Source organism: Lissotriton helveticus, chromosome 2_1, assembly GCF_964261635.1.
Source record: "Lissotriton helveticus chromosome 2_1, aLisHel1.1, whole genome shotgun sequence".
In the NCBI taxonomy this organism is placed as follows: domain Eukaryota; kingdom Metazoa; phylum Chordata; class Amphibia; order Caudata; family Salamandridae; genus Lissotriton; species Lissotriton helveticus.
The window spans coordinates 610,586-623,845 of NC_136059.1; the positions used below are offsets into that span (position 1 = coordinate 610,586).

At 49.3% G+C, this 13,260-nt stretch overlaps 1 protein-coding gene across 1 annotated transcript in view; it reads left to right on the forward strand.

The window, feature by feature from the left end:
* LOC144819159 (uncharacterized) overlaps nucleotides 1-13,260 on the forward strand; it is a 505,388-nt gene that overhangs the window by 93,569 nt on the left and 398,559 nt on the right. Inside the window, exon 6 of the mRNA XM_078677131.1 lies at nucleotides 4,770-4,783. Coding sequence (XP_078533257.1) covers nucleotides 4,770-4,783 — 14 coding nt within the window. The remainder of the gene's footprint in view (nucleotides 1-4,769; nucleotides 4,784-13,260) is intronic.

Below are 13,260 nucleotides of genomic sequence, written 5' to 3' on the forward strand. Positions count from 1 at the left end.
GTAATCATACTACCTCAAATCTCAAGGTCCCACTCTATATTCTTGTCAGTATGGACTGTCCAATCTAGGAGATTCAATAGCCATTTGTTCCATACCGGAGGGGTCGGGCTAGCCCAATGTATAGCTATGCACCTACAGGCTAACACAAATGCCAGCTGGGCACATTTTTACTACATTTATTTTCCCTTCCTGGGGAGAGGCAGCAAATTTGGATCGTGATTTCTGCATTCACATTTGTCACTGTCATGCAATACCTCATCCAAAAAAGGCAGCATCGGCCAATTCCATGTGATGTGTCCAAAATACGCCGGTAGTACACCACATTAAGGCCTACCCGCGGGCCTTCTCATGTAGATCTGTGCAGACGTTGTGGTATCAGGTAAGCCCTATACACATAATAGAATTATGCCAAATTAAACATTGCATTACTATCACTTCTCATACCTGTGCCAGAGTCTTCTTCCATTCAGCATCCATGAGTGAGGTTTCCAAGTCCCCATCCTAAGCGGTACATTTAGGGGCTATACTTTAGGGCTGAGTTTACATGGGATTTGTTATCTCTTGTGGATCCGGCGACCAATATCACTTGTAACACCGGGGATCCTCCCAGCTCCGCTGGGAATGTCAGCCAGATGTATCGGGCCATGCATGAGATACTGGTGTACTGTAAGAACTGCCCCCATCAAGCCCAAAGTGTGTACTTACTTCCTCCTGGGATATAAATACCCTGTTTTAAAAAAGGGCGAGCTACTTTGAGACATCCATGAAGTCTTTGTATGTGCGCAAATGTGCATAGCCACCAAACTGAAAGGAGTTTGGCAAAGGGTAGCTAACGTAACACCTCCATGATGGATCGCCCATCCCTGCACCACCTGTGCAACTACAAGTGGAGTACCTGCCGGGAGGGCACGGCTACACATGAACATCTTATTGAGTTCGGCAAACTTAATGAAGCCCAATAGGAGTTTCTTTTCCCAGTTATGGCCATACTCACACAACAGAGCGGCAAATGCAACAGACCTGCCAAGAAGCACAGTTTGAGGTCCGGAAGACCAAGGCCCCCCCGGATGGGATCCAATTAAAGAATCGCAAGGCAGACTCTGCTCCTCTTTCCCGCCCACACCAAGACCAACAACAGCCTATCAATACTTCAGAAGAGCAGGGGCAGCAGCATGCAAAATAAAATCTGCATTGGTACAGGCAGCACAATGTAACATCCCCATAATAGACATTGGCAGGGTGGTCTAAAACCGCAAAAAAGCAGTGAGTCTGTCTTCTCACCCTTCCAATATTCAAGTCATATTGCAAGTGGTGGTCACAGGTTCTCATCATCCCCAGATAGCGCAAACTCACGGTCTCCTATGGCAATTTCACCTGGGGGAGTTCAGGGGCACCTATTTTAGACTGCAGCGCCAAGGGAAACCGTACCGTCATTTGGCAGTTAACATGGCGCCCGAGACTGCTCCGGAGCTCACCATCAGCTGCAGGAGGCGAGATACTGATTGTTAATGCGTCGTCAGCATAGAGGGACACAATATGCATGGCATCACCCATGACACTCCCCATTCTCGCATTTCAGCTCCAAGATGGATCACGAGTGGCTCCTTAGCAAGTGCAAATAGGAGCGGTGACAGTGGGTAGCCTCGCCGAGTACCTCTTTCAATTCGGAATGCCTCAGCGACCTCCCCGCTGGTACACACTCCTGCAGTTAGCTCTGCATGCAGGTACTGCACCCGTTCCACAAACACCTCACCCAGGCTTATGCGACAGAGGACCACCCAGAGATACGTCCAGTATAAGGTATCAAAGGCTTTTTACATGTCTAATGTAATTAGCACAGCACGCAGACATGTTTTGCTGTTCTCATGCATTACGTGCAAGACACGCCATAGAGCTGCATTAGTCGTCCTGGACTAGATACATAACTACTTGGCTTTAACACAATGGAAGCACCTTAGCCAACAACTTAACATCAGCATTAAGCATGGAGAGGGGCCTCTATGACCCTGGGTCATCGGGATCTTTGCCTGGCTTGGCGGGCATGATTATAAGGGCCTTTGCTTCTGGTCGGGCAATGCGCCAACCTGGTGGGCCTCTCACAAAGTCTCTATTAGATCAAGGAGACTGAATAGGTTTGGAAATATTCAAATCTAACCATAACTCAGAGGGATTCTTGCTATTCCTCCAGCGCACTATCTTCCCCAAGCCCTTCTGCTTGAGCTTCAGTAAGTTGAGGAATGGCAACCCTGTCTAAAAAATACCCAACCTCTGTGGCAACCCCAAGCCAAATACACTGCCTTCAAGTGGTCATAGAGTGACAGGTTAATTGCGGCCTGGCCAACTGCCATAATGCAGTCTGTTCAACAGAGGGCAAGCATAACTTGTGGGGGCCTTTATCGTTTGAGTAGCCCTGCCAACATGCACCCGAATTTGTCACCCTCTCGGTGGAGAAGCTGGCAATATTCTTGTCGAACATGACAGTCCAATCTATCCTACATGGCCTCCACCCTTCTATGTGTCTCTAATAGATCATATCAAATGCAACGGTCGGGAGACGCCGGCCACAGTATCTTGCAGCTCCGCCGATCCCTCGTTTATCGTTTTAAAAGGAATATTGGTAAAAACCCATATCAAAGGATTTACCAGACTGGAAAGTTAAGTGCAAGAATTATCGATTGCACATAGATATAATATACCAGGAATGTACATGAAAACCGGTCAACTATACCGGCAGTGAAATAATGGTTCACTAATACAAAGAAATTTGAGAACATAAAAGGGAAACTTCGCTCGTTCTGCATTATATAAACAACGAAGAATAGATCCATGATAGAGTCCTTAACTGGCCCGAGATTTTAACTAGAGTTTAGCTGTACGCGTTACTTTGACGACTAACAGACTATATAACAAGGGAACCCAAGGTTTTCATACCATTGGAACAAACGATTTTTCGAAATTTATGTATTTGTGTGGCTCCTGAAGAAGGCGTTTGTTGGAACGCCGAAACGCGCGTCGAGAGACTGAATTATGTCATGCCACTTTTTTAATGAAATGTTTTGAAAAGATTAGATTTTGATTTGCTAATATTTCAAGTCAAGTTTTTAATTCAATGTGAGAGAAGAAATATGAACGTTTATTATTAATTGTGAATTTATATATATGTAATAGGTAGTCATTGTTATTATTGTTTTCAAGATTATTGTCTAGGACCTGTGTTTTTCTAATTTATTTTGTGTACAGGATACAATGATTTTATATGTACTCGTTTTTTAATTAAAAATGTTGAATAATTGAGAAATATTTGTCTTATTAGTTTATGATTGTTGGAAATTATTCTTTTATTTAGATCTATGACCTTCCTCTGTAGCTATCAATCATTGTTGAAAGTATTCCAATATATCTATTGTCCCTGTCGCCGGAACTGACAACGCCGAATCAGGGGGTCCTTGTTTGTCTGACATATCTAATAGATCTGCCCCATCCACCCCCTGGTCCTGTGCCCGTAGCTGCAGGCCTGCGAGAGCCTCCTCCCCCTCCTGTAATTCCCATTCCAGTTTCCTCCATATGCCGTTGACCTTACCAAGGCTCCTGCCTTGGATTCCCACCTTCAGTGCTCCTCACCCCACACCTTGTGTTCGAGAGGAGCTCTAATTTGTAACAAAGTATCCCTGCAATGCTCCTGCCATATCTATAGTATACTCTGGATTCCCAGGCACCTTGGGACACAGTTGCCACAAGGGGGTACGTTCTTTGATCCTGCATACCGCATTCCAGCAGCAGAGGGGCATCTTATGACAAAAAATGCACCTGATAACTCACCCTCCGGACCTTTTTCATGAAGTTTCTGGGCCTTTGCCTCCTGTAGATGTATCTCCTGGAGGAGAGCAATATATACCTCTGCCCTTCTGAGGTAGGTGTGGGTTTTAAACCCCCTCACATTCCTCATTAGCACACGTACAGTCACCCATTATGTAGAGTCCTCCCCCTTCCACCTCCGCCCCATCCACATCCCATACCCATCCCACCTGAACATCCACGACAGTCAGACACACAATTGATGCTGACTACACACAGGTACTGTGCACACGTATGGTAGAGCCGTATCATGTGATACGATGGTTATAGACAAAGAGAAGCATCAAATAACGTTAATGAGTTCAGAATGGTCAGTTGATAAGTTCAGTGTTGGTCTTTATTTCTTTGTCTTGTTTTGACATACGCCAGCCGACACGTGTTTCATCAACAGGATACAACCTGTGACTCATCAGGGCTGAAGGGGCGCGACGAATATCAGAGAATCGAGTTTGAAAAGTTCCGGGATATAAGGGGATCGACGTCAGCATGTGTACTCGCTGGACGTCACACCGCCAAGCAGTGGAGTGTTGCTTCTGCGGGTGGTACTTAGGAATGAAGGAAACGCTCCCAGGCTGAGCTGATGCTGCACTAACATTAATTGTAACCCATGACCAACTCCCCTTTACCCACTCCGGGTAAACATTTCCAGATAAAACTAGTGCCTTACCAACCATTATGCTGCACCCACTCACCCACTCACCCAATTAACAATCTCGATAGAACCTCAGCATGTGTGAAAAAACCTCTGTTGTGTATGAATTGAGGTTATGATCTAGGGACGAAGTGGAGTCAGGATCAAGCCTAAAGGAATGGCTCATTCAGCAATTCCACACCTCTGTATCCTTTAGGTTCTCACACTCTAAGGTGGTTAAGCAGACACACCGCACCTAGGAAGAAATTCAAACAACAGAAAGAAAGAAGGAAAGGAGTGAAATTGGAAATGGGGTGGAGAAGGACTGCCCAGCAAGTCCGTGTTAATGCCCCTCTATCGGTGCCACTTCAAAGTCCTGTACCGCCGCCCACCACCACCTTTTTTACTGCTTTGTTCGCCATAAGTTGGCAGGGTATGCTCAGACTTGAGTCCCTTGCTCACTTAGCCACTGGATTCAAGCAAGCCTGGCTGAAGACGGCTGAAATGCCAGAAACCGGTCCTAGGAAGCTTGTTTCCGGTCCAGGGAAGGCATGGCTTGGCAGTTCGGGCTGGACTGTTCCAATGAGGCACAGGGTCAGACTGATTTGCATATGGCCATGTCTGAACTGGGGTGGCAGAGTGGGATAAAAAACGGTGATGGATCAAACCCAGATCTGTTGACTGGGTGTGAGTGTTTGATTGGTTCAGATGCGCCGTCCATCACCACCCCCTTTTGTACCACCATGGCCATACAGCAATAACTGGGTGCATTCAGGGGCTCCATCAAACAGAGAAATCAATCCCAACATCTGACTGAGTGTCAATCCCCCACTAGTGCACATTGTACCTGTTCCACAGGGCACATATGTTTACTCACACCAGGACTCAGGTAAAATCTCCACTCAACTGTCTGCCATCACCCACAAGATTTGGGTCCGTACAAGAGGAGGTAGGGCAGGTGACTGCCTCAACCACCGCCCTGGCTGCATCACAATCAATCAATCAATCATTTGTAAAGCACACTACATACCCTCGAGGGTTTCAAGGCGCTGGGGGGGCGTGCTACTGATCGAACAGCCAGGTCTTGAGGTCTGTCGTAGGCTCAGTGGGAGGGTGTTCCATGTCTTTGGCGGCGAGGTGGGAAAAGGATCTCCCACTGGTGGTTGTTCTTCGGATGCACGGGATGGTGGCGAGTGAGAGGTCAGCGGAGCGTAGCTGGCGGTTGGGGATGTAGAAGGAGAGCCATCTGTTGAGGTAGGCTGACCCCATCTTGTGGAGTGCCTTGTATGCATGGGTAAGGAGCTTGAAGGATATCCTCTTGTTGACGGGGAGCCAGTGCAGGTATCTCAGGTGGGGGGTGATGTGGCCGTGGTGTGGTACATCGAGGATCAGTCGTCCGAGGCATTTTGGATGCGTTGTAGTCGTTTGATGTGCTTGGTCGGGGCTCCCGCATAGAGGGCATTTCCGTAGTTGAGTCTGCTGCTGACAAGGGCCTGCCTGACTGTCTTTCTTGTATCTGTCGGGGTCCATCTGTAGATCTTGCGGAGCATGTGGAGGGTGTTGAAGCAGGAGGAAAAGATGGTATTGACTTGCTTGGTCATTGAGAGCGTTGAGTCGAGGATGAATCCCAGTTTGCGTGCATGGTCGGTGGGTGTCGGGGCTGCCCCCAGTTCTGTCGGCCACCACGAGTCGTCCCAGGCGGAAGGGTTGGATCCGAGGATGAGGACCTAGGTCTTGTCCGAGTTCAGCTTCAGACGGCTGGTCTTCATCCAGTCGGTGACCGCCTTCATTCCTTTGTGGAGGTTGGCTTTGGCGGTGATGGGGTCCTTGGTGAGGGAGAGGATCAGCTGAGTGTTGTCGGCATAGGAAATTATGTTGAGGTCGTGCTGTCGGACTACGTGTGCGAGCGGGGCCATGTAAATGTTGAACAGCGTCGGGCTGACGGAGGATCCCTGGGGTACGCCGCAGATGATCTCGGTGGCTTTGCAACAGAATGGGGGAGGCGGACGCTCTGGGTTCTGCCAGAGAGGAAGGAGGCGGTCCAATCCAGAGCCTTGTTTCAGATCCCTGCGGCGCGGAGGCGTACGCGTAGTGTGCGGTGGCAGACGATGGCAGAGAGGTCTTGGAGGAGGAGTACTGCAGTCTCGCCATTGTCCAGCAGGGTACTGATATCGTCGGTGGCGGTGATTGGGGCAGTCTCTGTGCTGTGGTTGCTGCGGAACCCTGACTGGGAAGGGTCCAGGATTCTGTTTTCTTCGAGGTATCGGGCTAGCTGTTTGTTGGTATCGGGCTAGCTGTCGGTTTTCTCGATGACCTTGGCCGGGAAGCGGAGCAGAGATATCGGCCGGAAGTTCTTGAGGTCTCTTGGGTCTGAGATTGATGATGTTGCACAGGTGGGGTGCGATGGAGCTGCTTGCTCTGTTGAAGACGTGGTGCGGGAATGGGTCTGATGGAGAGCCGGAGTGGATTGTGTTCATGGTCTTGATGGTGTCATCGATGCTCACGCTGGCCCAGGCTAGCAGGGGATCATGGTCGATGGTGTATGGAGGGTCAGTTGTGTTGCTGTCTGTTGGGGCTGTCTGGGTGTTGAAGCTGTCGTGGATGTCTGCTATCATGCGGTGGAAGAAGGTGGCGAGGGAGTCGCAAAGGGCTTGCGACGGCGGGATGTCGTTGGTGTTAGAGCTGGGGTTGGAGAGTTCCTTCTCAATGTTGAAGAGCTCCTTGCTATTGTGTGCATTGTTGTCGAGGAGGTCTTTGAAGGAGGTCCTCTTGGCCACCCTGATGAGGTGGTGGTGGTTGTGGATGGCATCCTTGTGTGCTGTGTGGCTGTCCGGAGTTTGTTCATTGTGCCATTTCTTCTCTAGTTTCCGGCAGGCTTGCTTGGAGGCTAGGAGTTTTGGGGTGTACCAGCTGGCCCTCTTGCTGGTGCCTCTGTGGGGGGGTTTGTTCAGCGGGGCGAGGGTGTTGGCACAGTCCTCGATCCAGCGTCTGAGGCTGTTGACAGCTTCATCGGTGTTGGAGGGTTTGGTGGGTGGGCTGAGAGCGAGGTTTGCGTGTAGTTGGTCTTTGGTGATTTTGCTCCAGCAGCGGCGGGGGATGTGTTGGGTGCGGTGGTGTGTGGTGGGTTTCTGGAAGGTGAAGTGGATGCAGCGGTGGTTGGTCCAGAGGAGTTCAGTGGTGTGGCTGATGGAGACGTACAGGCTTGAGGGGAAGACGGGGTCGAGCGTGTGGCCGGCAGAGTGGGTTGGATTTGTGACGAGTTGCTTCAGTCCGAGGTTGGCGAGGTTATCGATCAGGGTTGTGGAGTTGTTGTCGTTGTTGTTCTCAAGGTGAAAGTTCAGGTCTCCGAGGAGGTGGTAGTCGGTGGAGGTCAGGAAGTGCTTGCTGATCAAGTCAGCGATGGAGTCGCTAAACTGGGGGCAGGGTCCGGGGGGTGGGTAGGCGAGGGTGCCTCTGAGGAATTAGGGTCTGTGTGGATCTGGAAATGCATGAGTTTGGCGGTGCTGAGTGCGTCATCAGTGCTAGTAGAGACCCTGATGCTGTTCTTGTGGACGATGGCGATTCCTCCTCCGACTCTGTTGGTGGGGTCTCTGCGGGTGATCTTGTAGCCATCATGCTCTACTTTCTGGTCCAGGGTACAAACAGTTTGCACGACCAATCTCACATTTGATCTTGAGCAACATGTACGTCTGCTTCTCTTCCTGGGAGTAAGTGGGAGCCACCCTCATGGAATGTCACACCTCAGGCCCATCGTGAGGAATCCAACAGGAGCCAGTCATCACTATGGATCTCCAGTCAGTCCTAAGTCTCCTCAGGCGTCACCAAGAAATGGGAACAGCCATCCTGTATCACTTTCAGTTTGGCAGTGTAAAGCAACATGTACATCAGACCCATCGCTCTCAAATTCTGTTTGACATCATGGAAGGGCTACCTTTGGAGTTGGATGGCCCTTGTGTAGTCAGGAATGTATGTTGTGGTTTTCAAATGTTGGATCTCCATGTTGATGCAAGCTCTGCCAGATTTCATTGCAGTCCCTGTAGTTAGAAAACTTTGCAATTACAGTTCTGGGTGGAGTACCTGACTTAAGCGGCTGGCCAGCTACCTGTTTGCTCTCTCCACTACAAAGAATCTCAACAGATTAATGTTTGCGAGTGCGTTCTTCATCCATTATTTCAGGAAAATATCTAAGGCATTGTACTCTGCACCTTCAAGCAATCCCACAAACCATAGATTAATTTTGCGGGATCGTTCCTCCGCATCTTCCTTCTGTGCCTCTAGTCTGTTTGAGTGAGCTTCAAGTCTGGCTACTACAGCCTGTAGTGTGGTGACCTCTTCCCTTATTTCTATGGCCTGGGCCTCGGTTTTTCACCGACCATTACACCCCTTTGGGTAGGTCAGTTCTGAGGAGGTTCACATCAATAGTTATAGCCTCAATCTTAGCAGGGACTTCCAGTTTTAAGCCTCAATAGCCGCCAGTATCTGGATCCCCGATGGCTCACTCATACTCCGTGGTGTCTGACCACTCACCCCCTGGGTAGTGAATTGGTCCATTTTTGTCCGTTGGGTGCCACTCGGCGGTCGGTCCTTACCCAAGGATAGTATGGAGGGGTGACTCACCACTGCAGGTAATCAGGAAGGCCAAGTGGCTCTGGCCGGAATGTTCTCCTAGAAGGCCCTGTTCTGGAGGGCCCGGCCCATCCCGCGCCCCCCCCCCCAGCTAGGGCTGCTGCACAGTTTAGTCTTCCAACAAATGAGCATGAGAAAGAGGCCTCAATCGGAATCTCCCCAGGCAGCCAGGCACAGCTCCAGGTGCAGCCAGAGTCACCTGTTTTCACCAGGCCGTGCCACAGTGCCAGCGGCCAGACGGTCTCCTTTAGTTACAGCGAGCAGTCTCCAACGTGTGTTTGTGTTCCAAGCTCCAGGGCGTATTCCCGGACACACCTCCACCAAGCACTGCCTGATGGACGATATTCAGGCACACTGCTTCCCCCTCATCTGCTGCCGAGGGTGGGAGGAAGCCCCCAGGCAGAGCATTCGCCTCAGGCTCACCGGGACCAAACTGCTGCCCATGGTAGGCAGTCCACAGGGGCCTAAACCAGATTCTCAGGTGTTTTCACCCAGCCGCTGCAGGGCGCAGACCCCGGTGCCTGCCTACATGGTCCAGCCAGTACTCTGCGGCACACCAGGGCAGCCTGCAGCCCCACTATGCTGCACCGGCTCACTCCAACCATGTCACACTCACCAGTCTTTTTTAGGAAATACTGTCCGCACAGGCCGCAACCATCACAGCAAGGTGGGTGCTCCAGGAAAGTCACTGGGGGCCCATCACCACCTACCCACATGCATCCTCAGCCCACGGCAGCAGCGGTGTTTATGCGTATCTCTGGGTTCCAGAGCAGGCAGAATATGAACGAATCTCTAATAGGGGTCGGAGCACTCGTCGGATACTGCTGCTCAGCCATCTTGCTGGCCACGCCCCCTTTGTGCTACAAACTAAGGGGCCGATTAGGATGGCGATGAATCCGCATGTTCCGAGCCGGTGAAAGCCACCGCCGGCCTGGAGGATGCGATTCACCACCTTGGACTGCGAAAATACCACCAGCCACATTAGGATGGTGGTGGGATCAGCGGCGGGCGGCAAGTCCGTCTGTCGCTGATCCGCGGTGTGTGTACCCAAATATGGTGGCGGTGTCTGCAAAACTCCGCCAGCCATATTATGATGCAGGCGGAAACATGCTTTTCCACGGCGGCTTTTCCGCCGTGGAAAAGCATGTGGTCTTTTGTGTTTGGGGGCCTGTTGCGAGCTCCCAGGGTATTGAGGGTGGGGGGTGCACATGGGGGGTACCTATGGTACCCCCCTGCTTTGGCATGCACAAGGTGGCAGGCACCACGCGGTGCCTGCCAAGTTGTGCATGCCAAAGTTAAACATGCATATTTTACATTGCGGCGGGTGCTGCTGAAAGCAGCACCCGCCGCAATGTAAAATATACGGGATGTGACCGCCAGGGTGGCGGTCACATCCTAATTGCTACGGAGGAGCCGCTGCTGCCCCTGCGGTCGGTCCCTTCACCTCGGGGATGGCGGACGGACACAAGTCCGTCCGCCATCCTAATTGACCACTTAGTCTGAAACAGATATGGCTGAACAATTCTCAAATGCCAAGCAATTCTTCTCAATGACTATCATATCCCTTCTCTAGAGTTTAATCTTCGACTGACAGGAGACACAGGTGCGCTTTGTCTTTGTCAATGAGCTGAGTCAGCACTGCTCAAGCTCTGTTATTTTTGGCATCTGTTTGTACAATGAAGATTTGACTGTGGTCAGTGGCATCAGTACTGGTGCTTTGCATAGTGCTCTATTCAGGCCCTTGAAAGCTTTTTGACATTTTGCAGTCCATATCACCTTCTTCGACTGTTTCTTGGATGTCAAAGCTGTGAACGGGACACGTACGGGGACATTGTGGGTGCATGAGTTATAGTTAGCTCAGCTAACTATAACAGCTGAATTTCTTTGGATTTGTACGAGTAAAATGTCAGCCTAACTATAACGTATTCAGTGAATATCTAAGGTTTTCAAATTGCTAATTCCTAACTATAACGTCCCTGAAACTTCACTTTTTTCAGTGAATTTCAGTTTTTTTTAAATGCTACTTTTTAACTATAACATCCCTGAAACCTGTGTTTTGTTCAGTTAATTTCTAAGGGTTTTTAAATGCTAATTCCTAACTATAACATATCTGAAACCTATGTTTTTTAAATGAATTTCTAAGGTTTTTTAAACCATTTTATTTATGGAAAGATGTTTGTAAGTATTTTTTTCTTTTGTCACTATGTTTTTTTAAGTATTTTTATAAAGTTTAAAAATAATTATAACCAGTTAAAAATATATATATATAACATACTCTAGTCTCTGTTGTTGCATACTGCATACTGTGTACTGCATAACCAGTGACCCATGAGGCTACACGAGGAGGAGGACGCGAGACGTGAGAGGAGGAGAACCTAGGAATCCAGGAACCCGGCTCCCTGCACCCGGAGACAGGAAGAGACGCGCTTCAGTCATTAAACCCGCACACCGCAGAAAACGCCGAACTGCCGAAGCCGGGTTATCGCGGGGCAAGATGCGAGGTGTTTGTAGTATTTGGCTCCTCTTACCCGCCATTATTTGGCCCCCGGTCTCCGGCTCCTGCCAAAGTAAGGGATAAGGCTGCAGAAGGGCGTGGTGAGCGTGCGGTGAAGACATCGAAGAGGGCGTCTTTCTTCAAAGTGCTGCGAGCAAAACAAAACAGCAGGGAACTGTGCATACTCCCCCATGGGGCATAATAATATTTAAGGAATATATTTTCCCTGTTAATCTCGCTACAGCGAAAGCGAGCTTAGCAGCTAGAGGAACTCTGCCCTCAAGAAGGGTCCCCCAAAGTGCAAGGGGCAAAGGGCACGGGTGCAGGCATACGCATAAAGCACAACAGAAATCTAGAATACGAACGAGAATACCCTCTGTCAATCGAAATTATGCCTCTAGAACAGTACAGCTGTGTAATCTACATGGACAGATTTGCACAACACTACGATGTGGATACAAAATCCTACAATGCAGCGTGCGTGATTGTTAAAGGTCGCTGGCGCTTTGGTAAATTCTGACCGATAATCACCAAAACTGAATCACTCAGAAACTGTACAGCTCAGCGAGCTCAAATAAGATCTTTAAAGATGGCGCTTGAAAATGCCGATCGCGAATTCCCCACACTAATAGTGTGCGATTCGCATTACTGCGTCCAGTCTTACAATGAGAGCATGCATACCTGGATTCAAAACGGTTACAAAGATGACACAGGTGCCACAATAAAGCATAAAAAGCTATGGGAACAAGTCGTTCTTTTGCAGAAAGAACTACGAAAGACTCACGTGATACATACACTGAGTCATCAACGTGATGGAGTTCACGTTGCAGGGAATTCATTGGCTAACAGAGCCACAGCGGCAGCAGTTCAACCGGCTTCCGAAGTCACAAAAAAGCGTACTAAAAAACAAATAGACAGAGAAACCATGCTGGCGGTAAAAGCGTCTTTAAAAGGCGACTATGCAGCATTACCTCTCGACTATCCACTCAATAATACATACATAATTGATGCAAACTCTGTTCCTTTTGCTCAAATCCCTGGAGTGGGGGATAGAGTAATTCCAAACACGAACCGGAGAATCTTCTTGATTGAAGACGCAGACATGGGATTGGGTCTAAGGCACCAAGAGATCGTGAAATCTCTAAAAGAACTACCATCAGAATACTGGTGGCCGGATGAGCCTGCAAAATTACAAATTTGCAAAGGGTTGTCCAAACTGCAACAGAGATCGCAGTTGTGAACCAGATCAGACTACTTCCAGGACCCCTTTATTAGAAAGCATAAGGCTATCTATACGCAGAAATCCAGCAGGAGATATGCGTTCCCATAATTATTAAGACTAGATTCACTTAAGATGTAGACCCCAGCGCTCGGCTGACGCCAGAACTGTTATAAAAGATTTGCGAGTCTTTATCGGCACATACACAATTGGCATGCTACATTCTGACCAGGGTCCTGCGTTTAGCTCTCGAGCTTACAAAGAGGCCATGGCCAGCATGGGCATTGCATTGCGGTACTCTTCTCCCTTCCATCCTGAGGGAAATGCGGTAGTGGAAAGAAAGAACCGTGACATAAAGCAATTTATAACGGCGTGGGTATTAGATTCGGGTGATGGGTGGGTCAAACATTTAACAAGTGTCCAACGTAGTCTTAA